The sequence below is a fragment of the Bombina bombina genome, chromosome 7 (genome assembly GCF_027579735.1).
Source record: "Bombina bombina isolate aBomBom1 chromosome 7, aBomBom1.pri, whole genome shotgun sequence".
NCBI lineage: Eukaryota > Metazoa > Chordata > Amphibia > Anura > Bombinatoridae > Bombina > Bombina bombina.
This window is the reverse complement of record NC_069505.1, coordinates 132,435,121-132,458,350: the sequence shown is the minus strand read 5'-3', so window position 1 is coordinate 132,458,350 and position 23,230 is coordinate 132,435,121. Positions and strand designations below refer to the sequence as shown.

At 40.8% G+C, this 23,230-nt stretch overlaps 1 protein-coding gene across 3 annotated transcripts in view; it reads left to right on the top strand.

The window, feature by feature from the left end:
- The window catches only part of ARHGAP1 (Rho GTPase activating protein 1), a 169,522-nt gene that overhangs the window by 120,045 nt on the left and 26,247 nt on the right, over positions 1-23,230 (top strand). For all 3 annotated transcript variants that reach the window (XM_053720308.1, XM_053720307.1, XM_053720309.1), the window contains 2 exons: positions 14,660-14,806; positions 15,732-15,827. In XM_053720308.1, coding sequence (XP_053576283.1) covers positions 14,668-14,806; positions 15,732-15,827 — 235 coding nt within the window. In that variant the 5' untranslated portion in view covers positions 14,660-14,667. The remainder of the gene's footprint in view (positions 1-14,659; positions 14,807-15,731; positions 15,828-23,230) is intronic.

Sequence of the window (23,230 nt, the reverse complement as noted above, 5' to 3'; positions counted from 1 at the left end):
CTTAAACTCGTTCCTCCTAGGTTCCCTCCCTACAGCTCACAGCAAAACACAGAGCATTTTAACTCATATGTAACCAGATGTGATAGATGCTAGTAACATTTCTTATACCCTTTCCTCACTTCCTTTTTGTCTTCTTTCTCTTTACTCTCTTCTCTTCACTTTCTACTCTTTTCCATCTTTCCTGGTTTTTCTCCACTCTGCCTCTCCCCCTCTCTTCCTTTTTCACGCTATTCTCCACCTCTCTTCACTCTCCCTTCTCCCCTTTATCCTTCTCTCACTCCTATCCTTCTCTCTTCTCACTTGTTCTCCCTGCTCTCTCCATTATCTCCACTCAACTTCTCTCCCCACCTTCACTCTTTGTCTTTTTTCCATTATCTCTCCTCTTTGTCTCTCCCACTCTCTCTATCTCCCTTTTCTTTCCAATGGCATAGAGTCCACAATCTCCCTTTTCTCCCTCCTCTCCCACCCTCTCTTTTCTCTGTTTCCCTCTCTCTATTGACCCTCTTCTGCCATCTCTCTCTTTCTCTGTCTATTATTATTGAGAAATTTGGTGCAATGGAATGTCAAAACATAAATTATTTAAATCAATTAAACAATGGGGAAAAAGTATTATACACAACTAGGTACACAGTGCAAAACATATGAATAGGTTATAAAAAATGATGAATCCTAATGCTGCCTCAGTCTGTTCTATTGTACAGCTTCCCTCTTTTTGTTATTTTACAAAAGCAGTATAGTCGCAAGCTGCATAGCCTGAGCCATTAAAGGGATGGGAAAGTCAAAATTAAACTTGCAAGTATCAGAGCATGTAATTTTAAGACACTTTTAAAATCACTTTTATTTTCAAATGTGCTTTGTTCTTTTGGTATTCATTGTTGAAAATGAATTCACACATATCCTACACTAGTTGGAGCTACTTGGTGATTGGTGCTTGCATACATTTGTCTTGTGTGATTGGCTTACTAGATGTGTTCAGCTAACAGCTGCCAGTAGTGCAATGCTGTTCCTTCAACAAAGGATAACCAGATAATGAAGCATATTTTGATAATAAAGTAAATTTGAATGTTTAAAATTGTATGTTCTATCCGAATCATTATAGGGCGACTAAACCCATTTTTTCTCATGATTCATATAGAGCATGCAATTTTAAGCAAATTTCTAATTTACATCTATTAAACATTTTTCTTAATTCTCATGCTATCTTTATTTAAAAAGCAGGAATGTGATGCATAGGAGCCGGACCATTTTTGGTTGAGAACCTGGGTTATGCTTGCTTATTGGTGGGTAAATGTAAGCCTCCAATAAGCAAGCGCTATCCATTGTGCTGAACCTAAAATGGGCTGGCTGCTAAGATTTACATTCCTACTTTTAAAATAAAGATAGCAAGAGAACGAAGAAAAGTTGATAATAGGAGTAAATTAGAAAATTGCTTAAAATGTCATGCTCTATCTGAATAATGAAAGAGAAAAAAATTGGGTTCAGTGTCCCTTTAACCCCTTAACGACCGAGGACGTGCAGGGTACGTCCTCAAAAAAAAAAGGCAGTTAACGCCTGAGGACGTACCCTGCACGTCCTCGGTGTGGAAAGCAGCTGGAAGCGATCCTGCTCGCTTCCAGCTGCTTTCCGGTTATTGCAGTGATGCCTCGATATCGAGGCATCCTGCAATAACCATTTTTAGCCATCCGGTGCAGAGAGAGACACTCTGTGGCCCTCTCTGCACCGGACATTAACGGCTAAGTTCGTTGGTGGGTGGGAGCCGGTGTGGGAGGTGGGTGGCGGCCATCGATGGCCTTTGTGATGCGGAGGGGGGCGGGATCGGGGGCAGGGACGACCGGGGGGACGTGCACGGACGCGCGCACGTGCACGGGGAGGCCGGGCGGGCGAGTGCACGGGGAGGGAGCGGGTGGGAACCACTACGCTACAGAAATGTTTTAGTTAGAAGTGGGGATCAAAGGGGTAATTATATCTATTTGCTGATCGGTTTGGCTGGTGGGGTATTGGACTGTGGGGGGGGGGAAGCTACACTACAGAAACAAATAAAAAAAATAAAATAAAAAAAAACATTTTTATTTGCAAACTGGGTACTGGCAGACAGCTGCCAGTACCCAAGATGGCCCCAATAAGGCAGAGGGGGAGGGTTAGGGAGCTATTTTGGGGGGATCAGGGAGGTTGGGGGCTAAGGGGGGACCCTACATAGCAGCATATGTAAATATGCTAAAAAAATGTATTTTTTTTTTAATACCTTTTATTTTAGTACTGGCAGACTTTCTGCCAGTACTTAAGATGGCGGGGACAATTGTGGGGTGGGGGAGGGAAGAGAGCTGTTTGGGAGGGATCAGGGGGTGGGATGTGTCAGGTGGGAGTCTGATCTCTACACTAAAGCTAAAATTAACCCTGCAAGCTCCCTACAAACTACCTAATTAACCCCTTCACTGCTGGCCATAATACACATGTGATGCGCAGCAGCATTTAGCGGCCTTCTAATTACCAAAAAGCAACGCCAAAGCCATATATGTCTGCTATTTCTGAACAAAGGGGATCCCAGAGAAGCATTTAAAACCAATTGTGCCATAATTGCACAAGCTGTTTGTAAATAATTTTAGTGAGAAACCTAAAGTTTGAAAAAGTGAACAATTTTTTTTTATTTGATTGCTTTTGGCGGTGAAATGGTGGCATGAAATATACCAAAATGGGCCTAGATCAATACTTGGGGTTGTCTACTTCACTACACTAGAGCTAAAATTAAGCCTAGAAGCTCCCTACATGCTCCCTAATTAACCCATTCACTGCTGGGCATAATACACGTGTGGTGCGCAGTGGCATTTAGCAGCCTTCTAATTACCAAAAAGCAAAGCCAAAGCCATATATGTCTGCTATTTCTGAACAAAGGGGATCCCAGAGAAGCATTTACAACCATTTATTCCATAATTTCATGAGTTGTTTGTAAATAATTTCAGTGAGAAACCTAAAGTTTGTAAAAAAGTAAAAAAAAATTTTTATTTGATCGCATTCGGCGGTGAAATGGTGGCATGAAATATACCAAAATGGGCCTAGATCAATACTTTGGGATGTCTTCTAAAAAAAAATATATACATGTCAATGGATATTCAGAGATTCCTGAAAGATATTAGTGTCCCAATGTAACTAGCACTAATTTTGAAAAAAAGTGGTTTGGAAATGGCAAAGTGCTACTTGTATTTATGGCCCTATAACTTGCAAAAAAAGCAAAGAACATGTAAACATTGGGTATTTCTAAACTCAGGACAAAATTTAGAAACTATTTAGCATGGGTGTTTTTTGGTGGTTGTAGATGTGTAACAGATTTTGGGGGTCAAAGTTAGAAAAAGTGTGTTTTTTTCCATTTTTTCCTCATATTTTATAATATTTTTTATAGTAAATTATAAGATATGATGAAAATAATGGTATATTTTGAAAGTCCATTTAATGGCGAGAAAAACGGTATATAATATGTGTGGGTACAGTAAATGAGTAAGAGGAAAATTACAGCTAAACACAAACACTGCAAAAATGTAAAAATAGCCTTGGTCCCAAACGGACAGAAAATGGAAAAGTGCTGTGGTCATTAAGGGGTTAAGGAGAAGAGGGTATCCAGAAGACTTTAGTATCCCTTTAATGTAATTTTTGGGGTTTCCTGTTCCTTCAATGTGGCAAAAAGTACCTGTAAGTTGGCTGCTATAATAAAATTGTGTGTGTGTATATATATATATATATATATATATATATATATATATATATATATATATATATATATATATATATATATATATATATATATATATACATATACATACACCCGACGCGTTTCGCGCATGTGCACATGCGCTTCATTAGAGGTGTGTGTGTGTGTGTGTGTGTATATATATATATATATATATATTATATACACATAATGTGTGAGTGTGTGTGTATGTGTATATATATATATATATATATATATATATATATATATATATATATTATTATTCATTCTCTAACTTTTGGAGATTATTCTTTACCACAATTTTTTTTATGTTCAAAGATCAATTTTATTTACAGTTGCAGGGTACTGCAATGGGTTCCAACTTCGCCCCCACACAGGCAAATATATTTATAAATGCTTTTGAAGAATATATGAAAATATGTTAATATATCCAATATGGTGGCGCTATATTGATGATATTTTTGGTGTGTGGTTGGACGACGTTGGGACCCTCTTAAATTTTGTATCTACCTTAAATGGGGCTACTACATTTAAAATGTTTGGAATATAGTGAGGAGAGCATTAGTTTTCTGGATACTAGGGTATATAGAGAAAATGATGGTTTACATACAGACCTGTATAGGAAGGAGATAAAAAGAAACAACCTGTTACATTATGAGAGTTCACACCTGGTGTAATTAAAAAAACTAAATTCTAAAGAGTCAATTTCTGAGAGTATGCAGAATAGTTTCTAACAGGAATCTTTTGCAGAAAAATCTTGATGAAATGACTGATCGATTTAAAGGAACACTAAACCCAATTTTTTTTCTTTCATGATTCAGATAGAGCATGTAATTTTAAGCAACGTTCTAACTTTACTCCTGTAATCAATTTTTCTTCGTTTTTCTTGCTATCTTTATTTAAAAAGCAGGAATGTTATTCATAGGAGCCGGCCCATTTTTGGTTGAGAACCTGGGTTATGCTTCCTTTTTGGTGGGTTAATGTAAGCCTCCAACAAGCAAGCGCTATCCATGGTTCTGAACCTAAAATGGGCTGGCTGCTAAGATTCACATTCCTGCTTTTTAAAATAAAGATAGTAAGAGAACGAAGAAAAGTTGATAATAGGAGTAAATTAGAAAATTGCTTACAATTTCATGCTCTTTCTGAATCATGAAAGAAAAAAATTGGGTTCAGTGTCCCTTTAAGGAGAGAGGGTATCCAGAAGACTTAATTGACAAAGAGAAAAAAATAGCATTAGAAATACTAAAAGCAGCTTTGCAGACTAATTCAACTAAAAAGAAACAAGTCTCAGAGTAATATTTGTATCCAAATTTAACAAATCAAGTAAGAAAATTATACAAATTATTAACAAACACTGGAATATTGTGAAACATAGTAACCCAGATGTAATAGAATTTCAGAAACCACCAAAGTCTGAGGGATCAATTGATTAGATCAGACATTGGCACAGAGAGAACCATTAGACAAACCTATATAGCAGTGCTTTCCAAACTGTGTGTCGGGACACACTTGTGTGTCGGCAGCAGTGTGTAGGTGTGTCCCTGCTTCAGCACAAATTTTTTATTTTTTTTTTGGTTTCTGACTTTGCGCCTGCCTGCTAGGCATATCACATGATTGACACGTGATTGATACCTAGTGGGAACTGAAACTATCCCCATTGGCGGAACATTGGCTCCTGACTGCACGTGTAATCTCCTTAATTGGCTCGTGACTGCATGTGTAGTCAGTGAGTGGGACAGCAGTGTGTTTGCAGCGCGGGCAGTAGTCAATCGTACTCACCGAGCTCTGAGGGCGGCAGCTTAAATGCTGAGCTGAAGTCGGTGGGTTTTTTTTGGCAACTAGCTCCCAGTAGTGCATAGTCCCTAGTAGCATGTCACTTTAAGGAGGCTGGTCACTCAATAAGTCAGTTAAGATTCCAGGTTATTGAGCACATTCCAATAGATAGACGTGGAGGGGACAAGGAAAAAAAGACTCAAAGGATATCTTTTTGGATTTACCAATTGAAAACTAGGGCCCCGCCCCCGTATGGAATGAACAAGGACTGGGATTTGACTATGTTTTCTCCTGTTAAGTGTAGTCAGTCCACGGGTCATCCATTACTTATGGGATTATATCTCCTCCCTAACAGGAAGTGCAAGAGGATCACCCAAGCAGAGCTGCTATATAGCTCCTCCCCTCTACATCATACCCAGTCATTCTCTTGCACCTAACTAAAGATAGGACGTGTGAGAGGACTGTGGTGTGTTAAACTTAGTTTTTATTTCTTCAATCAAAAGTTTGTTATTTTAAACGGCACCAGAGTGTGTTGTTTGTTCTCAGGCAGCATTAGAAGAAGAATCTACCTGAGTTTGTCTATGATCTTAGCGGTCATAACTAAGATCCACTTGCTGTTCTCGGCCATTCTGAGGAGTGAGGTAACTTCAGAACAGGGGATAGCATGCATGGCCCACCTGCAAGGAGGTATGTGCAGTAAATTATTTTCTAAGGAATGGAATTGACTGAGAAAATACTGCTAATACCGATGTAATGTAAGTGCAGCCTTAAATGCAGTAGTAGCGACTGGTATCAGGCTGATATGTATGTATGTATACTCTGAGGTATTTCTGGGGAATGGAATTTCACTAAGAAAATACTGTCAATATTAAAGTAATATTTGAGCCTGCACTGCAGTGAAAGCGACTAGCAGCAGGCTTATTAATAACACTTCATAATTTTCAATTTTTAAAACGTTTACTGGCATGTTAATCGTTTTTTCTGTGGTACTTGGTGATAAAACTTTATGGGCATGATTTTTACCACTTGGCTGTCGTTTTTTTCTGAATAAAAACAGTTTACTGAGCTTCCCCACTGTTGTAATATGACTGGGAGGGGCCTTTTTTAGCGCTTTATTGCGCAGTAAAAATTTAGTCACAGTCTTCCTATTTCTTCCTCCATGATCCAGGACGTCTCTACAGAGCCCAGGGGTCTCCAAAACTAGTTTTGAGGGAGGTAATCAGTCACAGCAGACCTGTGACAGTGTGTTTGACTGTGATAAAAACGTTTATTATTTTAACTGTTATCCGTTTTGGGTATTAAGGGGTTAATCATCCTTTTGCTGGTGGGTGCAATCCTCTGCTAACTTTATACATTTTCTGTTAAAATTTGGTTGTTTTAACATATTTGGGTCATGGACTGATTCTCCCACTCACAAAGACGGTCACTCCCTTGACCTGATCTTTAGCTATCGATGCACTCTCTCAAACTTCTCAAACTTCCCTTTTCCTCTTTCTGACCACCATCTCCTTACCTGCAACATATCATCCCTTCCTACAACTCTCCCACCTTCTACTCCTTACACCAAACTTCACAGAAGCATTAGGTCTTTAGATCAGCAACAACTTGCTAATTCCCTTCAACCGCTCCTCTCATCCTTCTCCTCCTTTTCCTGCCCTGAACAATCTATCCGCCACTATAATTCCACCCTTATATCCGTCCTTGACAATCTCGCCCCTCTTACCACTGCTAGGAAATCACACACTCATCCCCAGCCCTGGCATACTCCTCTGACACGGTACCTACGCAGATGTTCCCGTACTGCTGAACGGCATTGGAGGAAATCACGGAGTTCAGCTGATTTTCTTCATTACAAATTCATCTTGAACTCCTACTACTCTGCCCTTAATCTCCACAAGCAACACTACTTCTCTACTCTTATCTCTAATCTTTCTTCAAACCCAAAACGTCTGTTCTCCACTTTCAATACTCTCCTCCGCCCTCCTCCACTTCCTCATACAACTTCTCTGTCAGCTCAAGACTTTGCCAGTCACTTCATTAACAAAATTGATTCCATCAGACATGAAATCAGTTCTCAACACAATTCCATTCTCTCCCCCCCTCAAATACTCTCACTCAACCACAACCCTCATAACCTGAAACTTAGTTCATTCTCCCCTGTTACTGAGGACGAAGTTTCAGCACTTATACTGCGCTCTCACCTCACTACCTGTCCCCTTGACCCTATCCCCTCACATCTGCTCCCCTCTCTCTCTGCTACCCTTACCCCTATACTAACACACATTTTCAACCTCTCCCTCAGCACTGGTACATTTCCCTCATCAATGAAACACGCACTGGTCACACCTATCCTCAAAAAACCTTCCCTTGATCCTACCTCCCCATCCAACTACCGCCCAATTTCTCTCCTCCCTCTTGCTTCAAAGCTTCTCGAAAAACTAGTATATGCACGCCTATCCCATTTCCTTACGTTAAACTCCCTTCTTGACCCGCTGCAATCTGGATTTCGTCCCTATCACTCCACAGAGACAGCTATTGTTAAGGTCACCAACGACCTACTTACAGCTAAATCAAAAGGCCACTTCTCTCTGCTTATCCTCCTTGATCTGTCCGCAGCCTTTGACACTGTCGACCACCCTCTTTTGCTCCAAACCCTCCAATCCTTCGGCATCTGTGACACAGCCCTTTCGTGGCTCTCTTCCTACCTGTCAAACCGTACCTTCAGTGTAGCCTTCTCTGGGGCCTCCTCTGCCCCGTCACCACTTTCTGTCGGAGTACCGCAAGGCTCTGTCCTCGGTCCCCTTCTCTTCTCAATCTATACGTCATCACTAGGTTCCCTAATTAAGTCCCACGGTTTCCAATATCATTTGTATGCCGATGACACCCAAATCTACTTCTCTGCACCAGAACTATCTCCTTCCTTGCTAACCCGTGTCACTAACTGTCTTTCTCACATCTCTTCCTGGATGTCCTCTCACTACCTCAAGCTAAATCTCTCCAAAACTGAGCTCCTCATTTTCCCCCCTTCTTCCAAAATCTCCACCCCTAATATCTCTATAACTGTCGACAACTCCATCATTACCCCTACCTCGCATGCCCGATGTCTCGGGGGTCACATTTGACTCAGATCTTTCCTTCACTCCTCACATTCAGTCCTTGGCTACAGCCTGCCGCTTCCACCTTAAAAACATCTCTAAAATTAGACACTTCCTTACACAAGACACAACTAAGATTTTAATCCACTCTCTCATTCTTTCCCGCCTTGATTACTGCAACTCTGTCCTCTCTGGTCTCCCCACCTGCCGTCTAGCTCCTTTACAATCCATAATGAATGCCTCTGCCAGACTCATCTTCCTTACACGTCGCTCTTCATCTGCTGCGCCTCTCTGCCAATCCCTTCACTGGCTTCCTCTTGCCTCTAGGATCAAACACAAAACTCTCACTCTTACATACAAAGCCCTCAACTGCACTGCTCCCCCCTACATCTCAGACCTTGTCTCCAGATACTCTCCCTCCCGTCCCCTTCGCTCTGCTCATGACCTCCTACTCTCCTCCTCTCTTGTCACCTCATCACACTCCCGTTTACAGGACTTCTCCAGACTGGCTCCCATCTTGTGGAACTCTCTGCCTCGCTCCACAAGACTCTCTTCTAGTTTTAAAAGCTTCAAGTGCTCCCTAAAGACTCTACTGTTCAGGGACGCATACAACCTACGCTAACCCTTCCTAATACTAGTTCCTCTCCTCCACTGCAATCCCCTGAACCCTCTTAGCATGTAAGCCTAAAAGTCCAGCTGTTTGTAGATCACCTTCTTAAGAGCTGACTACAACAGTGCAACTCTTGGCAGGGCCCTCTACCCTATAATTGTTTTGTTGTACTCCCCCTTTTGTTTATAGCGCTGCGGAATCTGTTGGCGATCTACAAATAACCGATAATAATAATAATAATAATTGTTAATTCAACTGTGTCACATTTTTATGTTTTCTTAAAAGCGCAGTAGCGTTTTTTATATGGCTTGTAAATTTATTTAAAAGTTTTTTTCCAAGCTTGCTAGTGTTATTGCTAGTCTGTTTAAACATGTCTGACACAAATGAATCTGTTTGTTCATTATGTTTAAAGGCCAATGTGGAGCCCAATAGAAATTTGTGCACTCAATGTATAGATGTTACTTTGAATAAAAGTCAAACTTTATATGTTAAAAAAAATATCACCAGACAACGAGGGGGAAGTTATGCCGACTAACTCTCCTCACGTGTCAGTACCTTCGCCTCCCGCTCAGGAGGTGCGTGATATTGTGGCGCCAAGTACATCGTGGCGGCCCATACAAATCACTTTGCAAGACATGGCTAATGTTATGACTGAAGTACTATCTAAATTGCCAGAATTAAGAGGTAAACGCGATCACTCTGGGGTAAGAACAGAGTGCGCTGATAATAATAGAGCCATGTCTGATACTGCGTCACAATTTGCAGAACATGAGGACGGAGAGCTTCATTCTGTGGATGACGGATCTGATCCAAGTAAACTGGATTCAGACATTTCAAATTTTAAATTTAAGCTTGAGAACCTCCGTGTATTACTAGGGGAGGTATTAGCGGCTCTGAATGATTGTAACACAGTTGCAATTCCAGAGAAAGTATGTAGGCTGGATAAATATTTTGCGGTACCGGCGTGTACTGACGTTTTTCCTATACCTAAAAGGCTTACAGAAATTGTTAACAAGGAGTGGGATAGACCCGGTGTGCTCTTTTCACCCCCTCCTATATTTAGAAAAATGTTTCCAATAGACGCCACCACACGGGACCTATGGCAGACGGTCCCTAAGGTGGAAGGAGCAGTTTCTACTCTGGCTAAGCGCACCACTATCCCGGTGGAGGATAGCTGTGCTTTTTCAGATCCAATGGATAAAAAGTTAGAGGGTTACCTTAAGAAAATGTTTGTTCAGCAAGGTTTTATATTACAACCCCTTGCAGGCATCGCGCCTGTCACTGCTGCGGCGGCATTCTGGTTTGAGTCTCTGGAAGAGACCCTTAGCACAGCTCCATTGGATGAGATTATGAACAAGCTTAAAGCCCTTAAGCTAGCTAATTCATTTATTTCTGATGCCGTAGTACACTTAACCAAACTTACGGCTAAAAACTCCGGATTCGCCATTCAAGCGCGCAGAGCGCTGTGGCTTAAATCCTGGTCAGCTGATGTGACTTCTAAATCTAAATTGCTTAATATTCCTTTCAAAGGGCAGACATTATTCGGGCCCGGCTTGAAGGAAATTATCGCTGACATTACTGGAGGTAAGGGCCATGCCCTGCCTCAAGACAGGGCCAAACCAAAGGCTAAACAGTCTAATTTTCGTGCCTTTTGTAACTTCAAGGCAGGAGCAGCATCAACTTCCTCCGCTCCAAGACAGGAAGGAACTGTTGCTCGCTACAGACAGGGCTGGAAACCTAACCAGTCCTGGAACAAGGGCAAGCAGGCCAGAAAACCTGCTGCTTCCCCTAAGACAGCATGAAGTGAGGGCCCCCGATCCGGAAACGGATCTAGTGGGGGGCAGATTTTCTCTCTTCGCCCAGGCTTGGACAAGAGATGTCCAGGATCCCTGGGCGTTGGAGATCATATCTCGGGGATATCTTCTGGACTTCAAAGCTTCTCCTCCACAAGGGAGATTTCATCTTTCAAGGTTATCAGCAAACCAGATAAAGAAAGAGGCGTTTCTACGCTGTGTACAAGACCTCTTACTAATGGGAGTGATCCACCCAGTTCCGCGGTCGGAACACGGGCAAGGATTCTATTCAAATCTGTTTGTGGTTCCCAAAAAAGAGGGAACCTTCAGACCAATCTTGGACTTAAAGATCCTAAACAAATTCCTAAGAGTTCCATCGTTCAAAATGGAAACTATTCGAACCATCTTACCCATGATCCAAGGGGGTCAGTACATGACCACAGTGGATTTAAAGGATGCCTACCTTCACATACCGATTCACAAGGATCATTACCGGTATCTAAGATTTGCCTTCCTAAACAGGCATTACCAGTTTGTAGCTCTTCCCTTCGGGTTAGCTACGGCTCCAAGAATCTTTACAAAGGTTCTGGGCTCTCTTCTGGCGGTACTAAGACCGCGAGGCATAGCGGTAGCTCCGTACCTAGACGACATTCTGATACAAGCGTCAAGTTTCCAAACTGCCAAGTCTCATACAGAGTTAGTTCTGGCATTTCTAAGGTCGCATGGGTGGAAGGTGAACGTAGAAAAGAGTTCTCTATTGCCACTCACAAGAGTTCCCTTTCTAGGGACTCTTATAGATTCTGTAGAAATGAAAATTTACCTGACGGAGGACAGGTTATCAAAACTTCTAAATGCTTGCCGTGTCCTTCATTCCATTCAACACCCGTCAGTGGCTCAGTGCATGGAGGTAATCGGCTTAATGGTAGCGGCAATGGACATAGTACCATTTGCGCGCCTGCATCTCAGACCGCTGCAATTGTGCATGCTAAGTCAGTGGAATGGGGATTACTCAGATTTGTCCCCTCTGCTAAATCTGGATCAAGAGACCAGAGATTCTCTTCTATGGTGGCTTTCTCGGCCACATCTGTCCAAGGGGATGCCCTTCCGCAGGCCAGATTGGACGATTGTAACAACGGACGCCAGCCTTCTAGGTTGGGGCGCAGTCTGGAATTCCCTGAAGGCTCAGGGATCATGGACTCAGGAGGAGAGACTCCTTCCAATAAACATTCTGGAATTAAGAGCAATTTTCAATGCTCTTCTGGCTTGGCCTCAGTTAGCAACTCTGAGGTTCATCAGGTTTCAGTCGGACAACATCACGACTGTGGCTTACATCAACCATCAAGGAGGAACAAGGAGTTCCCTAGCGATGATGGAAGTCTCAAAGATAATTCGCTGGGCAGAGTCTCACTCTTGCCACCTGTCAGCGATCCACATCCCAGGCGTGGAGAACTGGGAGGCGGATTTTCTAAGTCGCCAGACCTTTCATCCGGGGGAGTGGGAACTTCATCCGGAGGTGTTTGCCCAACTGCTTCATCTTTGGGGCAAACCAGATCTGGATCTCATGGCGTCTCACCAGAACGCCAAGCTTCCTTGTTACGGATCCAGGTCCAGGGACCCGGGAGCGGTACTGATAGATGCTCTGACAGCACCTTGGGTCTTCAACATGGCTTATGTGTTTCCACCTTTCCCGATGCTTCCTCGATTGATTGCCAGGATCAAACAGGAGAGAGCATCGGTGATTCTAATAGCGCCTGCGTGGCCACGCAGGACCTGGTATGCAGATCTAGTGGACATGTCGTCCTGTCCACCATGGTCTCTGCCTCTGAGACAGGACCTTCTGATTCAGGGTCCTTTCAAACATCCAAATCTAATTTCTCTGAGGCTGACTGCATGGAGATTGAACGCTTGATTCTATCAAAGCGTGGATTCTCTGAGTCAGTGATTGATACCTTAATATAGGCTAGGAAACCTGTTACCAGGAAAATTTACCATAAAATATGGCGTAAATACTTATATTGGTGTGAATCCAAGAGTTACTCATGGAGTAAGGTTAGGATTCCTAGGATATTGTCTTTTCTACAAGAAGGTTTAGAAAAGGGTTTATCTGCTAGTTCGTTAAAGGGACAGATTTCAGCTCTGTCTGTCTATCCTTTTACACAAACGTCTGGCAGAAGTTCCAGACGTTCAGGCTTTTTGTCAGGCTTTGACTAGGATTAAGCCTGTGTTTAAGACTGTTGCTCCGCCGTGGAGCTTAAACTTAGTTCTTAACGTTCTGCAAGGTGTTCCGTTTGAACCCCTTCATTCCATCGATATCAAGCTGTTATCTTGGAAAGTTCTGTTTTTAATGGCTATTTCCTCGGCTCGAAGAGTCTCTGAGTTATCGGCCTTACATTGTGATTCTCCTTACCTGATTTTTCATTCAGACAAGGTATTTCTGCGTACTAAACCTGGGTTCTTACCTAAGGTAGTCACTAACAAGAATATCAATCAAGAGATTGTTGTTCCATCATTGTGCCCTAACCCTTCTTCAAAGAAGGAACGACTTTTGCACAATCTCGGACGTCGTCCGTGCCCTGAAATTTTATTTGCAGGCAACTAAAGATTTTCGTCAAACTTCTTCCCTGTTTGTCGTTTATTCTGGACAGAGGAGAGGTCAAAAAGCTTCGGCTACCTCTCTCTCTTTTTGGCTTCGTAGCATAATACGTTTAGCCTATGAGACTGCTGGACAGCAGCCTCCTGAAAGGATTACAGCTCATTCTACTAGAGCTGTAGCTTCCACTTGGGCCTTTAAGAATGAGGCCTCTGTTGAACAGATTTGCAAGGCTGCAACTTGGTCTTCACTTCACACTTTTTCAAAATTTTCAAAATTTGACACTTTTGCTTCTTCGGAGGCTGTTTTTGGGAGAAAGGTTCTACAGGCAGTGGTTCCTTCCGTGTAAAGATCCTGCCTGTCCCTCCCGTCATCCGTGTACTTTTAGCTTTGGTATTGGTATCCCATAAGTAATGGATGACCCGTGGACTGACTACACTTAACAGGAGAAAATATAATTTATGCTTACCTGATAAATTCATTTCTCCTGTAGTGTAGTCAGTCCACGGCCCGCCCTGTTTTTTACGGCAGGTCTAAATTTTAATTAAACTCCAGTCACCACTGCACCCTATAGTTTCTCCTTTCTCGTATGGTTTCGGTCGAATGACTGGATATGACGTAGAGGGGAGGAGCTATATAGCAGCTCTGCTTGGGTGATCCTCTTGCACTTCCTGTTAGGGAGGAGATATAATCCCATAAGTAATGGATGACCCGTGGACTGACTACACTACAGGAGAAATGAATTTATCAGGTAAGCATAAATTATATTTTTATAAATGTGTACTGTTACTTTAAATGTTAAGAAATGTTCAGAACAGTTAAACTGTGATGTCAGCATAGGTGGAGCTATGTGAAGGGTACTTAAGTGAACACCATTTGTATAAATGTTTGCATGATTGACAATGGTGTCCAAAACATTGCATTGTTTCTTGCACTTGAATACATTTTTGAAACTATTGCACTGGTGCTGCTGCATTTTTGAACTGAAAGTATTTCTGGGGCCTTGGTGTGAAGCCCAGCAGCTAGCACAGGTAACGCTGGTGCTGAATTCTCTTCTTTATACTTGCCTTCTTATAGATTCCATCATGGCTTCAGACCCTCTCTCAGACCTCCATGATGACTTGGAGAAGGATGAAACAAATCAGTTCCTGGACCAGCTGAAATTGGCTTCTCTTGATGACAAAAACTGGCCCCCTGATGATGTCCAGGATTACCCCAAGTCAGGTGACCTTTGTTTTTGTGTTCTAGGTGGAAAGCCCTGCCCTTAGCCCAATAATTTCATGATGCACTGGCCTTTGCTCTGTGTTGACCATTTTATAACTTGCATACATTTGTACACTAAAGGGATGTGAAAAACAAAAAAATATTTCATGATTCATATAGAGCATGACATTTTTTAAACCACTTTCTAATTTACTTTTACTAAAAATAAAAAAAATCTTCTTTTTCTTGGAATCTTTTTTTGAAAAAAGTTAAGGAGCAGCAGTTTTGCAAGAATGTTATACATTAGCAAGAACACTAGATGTTCAGTATCTTTTCAACAAAGAATACCATGGGAACGAAGATCATTTGAGAATAGAAGTAAATTGGAAACTTTTTTTTAAATTGTATGATCTCTCAGAATAACAAAAGAGAATTTTTGGGATTTTATCCTTTAAAGGAAGAGGTGTTTTTAATCTCCCTTTTAAAAGCTTAAAGGTCCATTATAGTGTTAAAATGACATACTCCTAATCCCTTACAGCATGCAATTTTAACACTAGCAATACCTCTATGCATTTAACTCCACAAAGGGGTTAAACAAATATTTGAAATCCCACTCAGGATCTGCACAGCACCTCTGGTTTGAAGCGGAAACAGTCGCTGATCCAATTAGCAGTGCTAGTCGCAGTTTACGCTTGGGATCCTTTGCATGGGTTAAACACATATTACAGCATCGCTTGTGTTAAAATTATATGCTCGAACCCATTAGAACATGTTATTTTAACACTATAATGCCCCTTTAACTGTCTGTCTATAGTGTCTATTTAGTGTAAGCAAGGATAGTGCTCCTTTTATCAGATGGCTTTGGATTTTCTCTGGGAATCTTCTTTTCTCATTTACCTGAATAGTTCACATACTCATAGAAACTTGTTGTTTTTCCTATTGGCAGCTGACGACTCAAAAGTTTCTCCTGACCCTGTGTCACACTTGCGTTGGGATGACCCTTACTATGACATTGCTCGTCATCAAATCGTGGAGGTAGCAGGTGAGTACAACCCCTATTGTCAGAATGTGTTTCCATGATGGTATTGGTAGAGTTATGCCCCAACCTGTTTAGGATGAACAGATCCGTTTTAGGTAATATCACCCTGCAGTTCTGTTGACCAGATGTTATACATTGTTTACAACCGTATTGACGTATGTTTCTTGCAAACTAAACAAAACTTCTGCTGTATGCCAATTTCCACAACATACTTTGTGCATCACTTACATGCAAAAATCTGTTTCATGAAACCGATAACAAATTTGTTTTTTGTTCATTTGCACGCTGCATTTTATCATTTAAAATCTTATTGACTTTTTTATATGGCGGATGCTTCTTAAATTGTGGTTGCAGGCTTGTGAGCTCCGAAGCTGCTGCATAAATGAGCCCTTACATTTTTCTTAATGTAAAACTTCTGAAATGTACTCTAGCTGTAGTACAAAAATACAGTATATTTACCATTATTACATTTTAAACCCCCCCTTTTTTTTTCTTTTCAAAATCTGCTAAAACTACCACATCAGGCATTATGTCCTGTTAGGTCTGTTGTGAGAACACAAATCTGATAGCCACACTCATTACAAGACACTGTTTTATGCGTGATCTTAGCTTGTTGAGCGCTATGCAGATTCAGAAGGAGAAACAGACATAACCATTCAGCCTAAAACCAATCCATGTAGATATAGATATATGGTTATTACAGATGGGCATAAAGAAATCAGAACAGAGAAGCCTTTGTAAGAGAGAGCAAAATGATTTGAGAGAGAAATGAAGAAAGTTTTAAGCTGTTAGATACAGCAGGAAGGTGTGATTGAGTCTCTAAAGGTCTGTTGTTCAAATCAAATTAAATGTATTTAAATTTTGTCCCCTCCCCAAACGCTGCATGCAAGGACGACTTGAAAAGAACTACTCTTAGGACCTAAACACATTTCACAACAAGTAAAACATTTAGATTTAAAGGGACAATGTTAAAGTGTCAGTAAACCTTTAAAAATAATGTTATATAATTCTGCACATAGTGCAGAATTATATAACATTATATTAGCCAAACATTTATAAAACATAATTTCCCCTATTAATTTAAAAAAAAACGCTGTTTCACAGACCCGCTCTCTGCTGAGCGGGTCTGTTATATTTACTCAGCGCATCGGGCCAGCTGTATAGTCACAGCCTGGCCCGACCGCGCCATAAGACTAAGTGCAGCTCGCTGACAGGACCGAGCTGCACTTAGTCTTATGGCGCAGTAGGGCCGGGCTGTGACTATACAGCTGGCCCGATGCGCTGAGTAAATATAACAGACCCGCTCAGCAGAGAGCGGGTCTGTGAAACAGCGTTTTTTTTTAAAATTAATAGGGGAAATTATGTTTTATAAATGTTTGGCTAATATAATGTTATATAATTCTGCACTATGTGCAGAATTATATAACATTATTTTTAAGGTTTACTGTTTAATGCAATAATATAGAATGCTTTTATTCTTTGAAGTATTCGCTTATTGTGTGACTGTGGTTTGGGAAAAAGGGGTTAATATACAGCAGCTGTTGCAAGCTGCTTTCAGGGCTGTAGGAGCAGTGAAATATGCAGAAATATTGCTGTTGCTACGCAATTAGAGCATTTTATTATATTAATATGAGCCAGTGATTTTGGCCATAATCAATATTCTTTTAAATATATCAAGATCTATTGAACTGATTTACTTAAAGTGATGGTAAACTTTACATGTTTTAAAATCAAGTAATATTTTACTGGGACTTTAATTGATCACTTCTAATGAAGATGGACTGTAACTTACTTTTTAATGGAGCAGTGCCATTCTCATATCCCACAATCTGGCTGCCCACTTCAAAAAAAATTTATTTTTTTATTGTGAGCTTACAGTTTGAACTGTTCTACATTCGGCACTCTAGACGTACAGCACTTTTTTGTAGCTATAGCACTGATTGTAGAACAGTTGAAATCATTAGCTCACAAAAAAAAGAGTTTTGAAGTTGGTAGCCAGGGTATTAGAATGGCACAGCAAGATTAAAAAGTAAGTTACAGTAATCAATGAATGTCCCTGTAAAATATTGCTTAGATTCCAGACCTGATCTTAAAGCACGTAAAGTTTACCACTTTTTTTTTTTCCCGGTGACATTTCTTTATCCGGCAAATTGATTTTCTGGCCTTTATGCGGCCAACTCCCTACACAGCATGCCCCTTGGATCAATTGCGCTGCTTGTTTTCTACGGATCTCTGAAACTGACGCTTAAAGGCCAGAAAATCAATTGGCCTAGATGAAGAAGCGTCACTGGGGGGAAAAGTGTAGGTTGGTGCCGGGAGGAGTAGCAGTGGTAGTAAATTGGAGCAACATTGAAGTTTATCATCACTAGTGGGCTTTTTTTTCTTCAACACTATTTTTTTAGATCATGTAATTCAGCTTGAAGCGCTAGTGATACACAGTAATTTGTTTGATTCTTGTATAGGTTTATAAAGCACTATCATCCATTGAAACATGGCTACAGTTTTATGAGAAGCCCATTAGATGTGGTTTACATGTTTGCATTTCTGTATGTTAACTCATGGTCCCTACTCATCTATAACTCCAATCTAACATGCCTATCCTATTCTCAAATATATAGCTTCCTTTTTATTGCTTTTCCTCTGACTTCGGGTTTGGAAACAAAAACAAACAAAACAGTCTTGCATACTTTATTCAGTATGTCATGTTTGCACAATTTAACCTCTTGGCCCAGAAAGTGCGCTATAACAGAGCATCACATAATATCACATAATATTGCACAAAGACAGAACTTTGAAACCATTGATACTCTTCTATAAATCCATCCCTTTTTCTTTCCTCCTTTTTTTTTTTGGAATCACCGGGAGGGAAAAAGACATGGGAAGATACAGATTTTAAAGGTGATATAAGACCCAATTATCTAACATTCACTATGTCAGCTATCAAAAACCTTGTTGACACTTGTAGGGGCGGCTTTCAGGGAATTACCTTTAAAAAAATAACATTTAAAAAAAAAAGGTGTGGGGGACTGTACCTGCAAGTTGCGAGATGCCTCCCATAAAAAGTAATGGAGCACACTGCAAAGGGAAACTTCGCTAAGGAATGCAAATTAAGCATTGGGTATAATTTTAAATAAATACTGCAGCCAGTAAAAATTGGATTATCCTTTTACCACTGTCTTCCTATTAGGTTGATAAATGCTCTGCATATTTGGCACAATCTCAGAACTTTTCATTTTTCAAGATATTCAAGGGGAAAATATTTATAGAATACGTCAGACTTACTGCATGTTTTTTATTTCAGTATTTTATTTATATATATATATATATATATATATATATATATATATATATATATGTATGTATGTGTGTGTGTGTGTATGTATATATATATATATATATATGTATATATATATATATATGTATATATATATATATATATATATATATATGTATATATATATATATATATATATATATATATATATATATGTATATATATATGTGTGTGTGTATTCTTTTAAGGCTTAATAAAGAAACACTTATTTTCTTTCATGTAATTGGCAAGAGTCCATGAGCTAGTGACGAATGGGATATACAATCCTAGCAGGAGGGGCAAAGTTTCCCAAACCTCAAAATGCCTATAAATACTCCCCTCACCACACCCACAATTCAGTTTTACAAACTTTGCCTCCTATGGAGGTGGTGAAGTAAGTTTGTGCTTGATTTTTATGATTTCTTCTATGATAAGTGCTTCTAAGCATTCTGAAGCCCAATTCCTCTGAGTACAGTGTTTGTCAGAGGGAAGTGAAGAAAGTATCGCCTGTTGATTTTATGGTTTCTCTCGCGGGAAATCTTTTCAAGGGTTCTCTGTTATCGGTCGTAGGGATTCATCTCTTACCTCCCTTTTCTCCAACATAGGTGTGTCCGGTCCACGGCGTCATCCTTACTTGTGGGATATTCTCCTCCCCAACAGGAAATGGCAAAGAGCCCAGCAAAGCTGGTCACATGATCCCTCCTAGGCTCCGCCTACCCCAGTCATTCTCTTTGCCGTTGCACAGGCAACATCTCCACGGAGATGGCTAAGAGTTTTTTGGTGTTTAAATGTAGTTTTTATTCTTCAATCAAGTGTTTGTTATTTTAAAATAGTGCTGGTATGTACTATTTACTCTGAAACAGAAAAGGAAGAAGATTTCTGTTTGTAAGAGGAAGATGATTTTAGCAAACGTTACTAAAATCGATTGCTGTTTCCACACAGGACTGTTGAGATGAAGTAACTTCAGTTGGGGGAAGCAGTTGGCAGACTTTTCTGCCTGAGGTATGACTGGCCACATTTCTAACAAGACTTTGTAATGCTGGAAGGCTGTCATTTTCCCTATGGGGACCGGTAAGCCATTTTCTTAGATTAAGTAAAAGAATAAAGGGCTTTATAAGGGCTTAAAAAACTGGTAGACATTTTTCTGGGCTAAAACGATTACTTTGCTAAGCATATTTGGCAGATTATAACTCTTTATAGTTATTATAATCTTGGGGATTGTTGTTAAAAAACGGCAGGCACTGTATGGACACCTTTTTCAGATGGGGGCCTTCTCTAGTCATAGGCAGAGCCTCATTTTCGCGCCACTAATGCGCAGTTGTTTTTGGAAAGCAAGGCATGCAGATGCATGTGTGAGGAGCTAAGAACCACTGAAAAAGCTTATAGAAGGCGTCATTTGGTATCGTATTCCCCTCTGGGCTTGGTTGGGTCTCAGCAAAGCAGATACCTGGGACTGTATAGGGGTTAAATGTAAAAACTGCTCCGGTTCCGTTATTTTAAGGGTTAAAGCTTTCAAATTTGGTGTGCAATACTTTTAAGGCTTTAAGACACTGTGGTGAAATTTTGGTGAATTTTGAACAATTGCTTCATGCTTTTTCGCATATTCAGTAATAAAGTGTGTTCTGTTTAAAATTTAAAGTGACAGTAACGGTTTTATTTTAAAACGTTTTTTGTGCTTTGTTTACAAGTTTAAGCCTGTTTAACATGTCTGAACCATCAGATAAGCGATGTTCTATATGTATGAAAGCCAATGTGTCTCCCCATTTAAATATATGTGATAATTGTGACATAGTGTCCAAACAAAGTAGGGACAATGATGCCACAGATAATAATAGTGCCCAAGATGATTCTTCAGATGAAGGGAGTAAGCATGGTACTGCATCATCCCCTTCTGTGTCTACACCAGTTTTGCCCACACAAGAGGCCCCTAGTACATCTAGTGCGCCAATACTTATTACCATGCAACAATTAACGGCTGTTATGGATAATTCTATTGCAAATATTTTATCTAAAATGCCTACTTATCAGAGAAAGCGCGATTGCTCTGTTTTAAACACTGAAGAGCAAGAGGACGCTGATGATAACGTTTCTGACATACCCTCACACCAATCTGAAGGGGCCACGAGGGAGGTTTTGTCTGAGGGAGAAATTTCAGATTCAGGAAAAATTTCTCATCAAGCTGAACCTGATGTTGTAACATTTAAATTTAAATTAGAACATCTCCGCACAATGCTTAAGGAGGTATTATATACTCTGGATGATTGTGACAATTTGGTCATTCCAGAGAAATTATGTAAGATGGACAAGTTCCTAGAGGTTCCGGTGCCCCCCGATGTTTTTCCTATACCCAAGCGGGTGGCGGACATAGTAAATAAGGAATGGGAAAGGCCCGGCATACCTTTTGTTCCTCCCCCTATATTTAAGAAATTATTTCCTATAGTCGACCCCAGAAAGGACTTATGGCAGACAGTCCCTAAGGTCGAGGGGGCGGTCTCTACTCTAAACAAACGCACTACTATTCCCATAGAGGATAGTTGTCCTTTCAAAGATCCTATGGATAAAAAATTAGAGGGTTTGCTTAAAAAGATGTTTGTTCAGCAAGGTTACCTTCTACAACCAATTTCATGCATTGTTCCTGTCACTACGGCAGCGTGTTTCTGGTTCGAAGAACTAGAAAAGTCGCTCAATAAAGAATCTTCGTATGAGGAGGTTATGGACAGAGTTCAAGCACTTAAATTGGCTAACTCTTTTATTCTAGATGCCGCTTTGCAATTAGCTAGATTAGCGGCGAAAAATTCAGGGTTTGCTATCGTGGCGCGCAGAGCGCTTTGGCTAAAGTCTTGGTCAGCGGATGTGTCTTCCAAGACAAAATTGCTTAACATCCCTTTCAAGGGCAAAACACTGTTTGGTCCTGATTTGAAAGAGATTATTTCAGACATCACCGGGGGAAAGGGCCACGCCCTTCCTCAGGATAGGTCTTTTAAGGCTAGAAATAAGCCTAATTTTCGTCCCTTCCGCAGAAACGGACCAGCCTCTACTTCTACATCCTCTAAGCAAGAGGGTAATACTTCTCAACCCAAACCAGCCTGGAGACCGATGCAAGGCTGGAACAAGGGTAAGCAGGCCAAGAAGCCTGCCACTGCTACCAAAACAGCATGAAGGGATGGCCCCCGATCCGGGACCGGATCTGGTGGGGGGCAGACTTTCTCTCTTTGCTCAGGCCTGGGCAAGAGATGTTCAGGATCCTTGGGCACTAGAAATAGTTTCTCAAGGTTATCTCCTGGAATTCAAGGAACTACCCCCAAGGGGAAGGTTCCACAGGTCTCAATTATCTTCAAACCAAATAAAAAGACAGGCATTCTTACATTGTGTAGAAGACCTGTTAAAGATGGGAGTAATTCATCCAGTTCCAATAGGAGAACAAGGGATGGGGTTTTACTCCAACCTGTTCATAGTTCCCAAAAAAGAGGGAACATTCAGACCAATTTTAGATCTCAAGATCCTAAACAAATTTCTCAGGGTTCCATCGTTCAAAATGGAAACCATTCGAACGATCCTTCCTACCATCCAGGAAGGTCAATTTATGACCACGGTGGATTTAAAGGATGCGTACCTACATATTCCTATCCACAAGGAACATCATCAGTTCCTAAGGTTCGCTTTTCTGGACAAGCATTACCAGTTTGTGGCACTTCCATTCGGATTAGCCACTGCTCCGAGAATTTTCACAAAGGTACTAGGGTCCCTTCTAGCGGTTCTAAGACCAAGGGGCATTGCAGTAGTACCGTACTTGGACGACATCCTGATTCAAGCGTCGTCTCTGTCAAAAGCAAAGGCTCATACAGACATCGTCCTAGCCTTTCTCAGATCTCACGGATGGAAAGTGAACATAGAAAAAAGTTCTCTTTCCCCGTCAACAAGAGTTCCCTTCTTGGGAACAATAATGGACTCCTTAGAAATGAGGATTTTTCTGACAGAGGTCAGAAAATCAAAACTTCTAAGCTCTTGTCAAGTACTTCATTCTGTTCTTCGTCCTTCCATAGCGCAGTGCATGGAAGTAATAGGATTGATGGTTGCAGCAATGGACATAGTT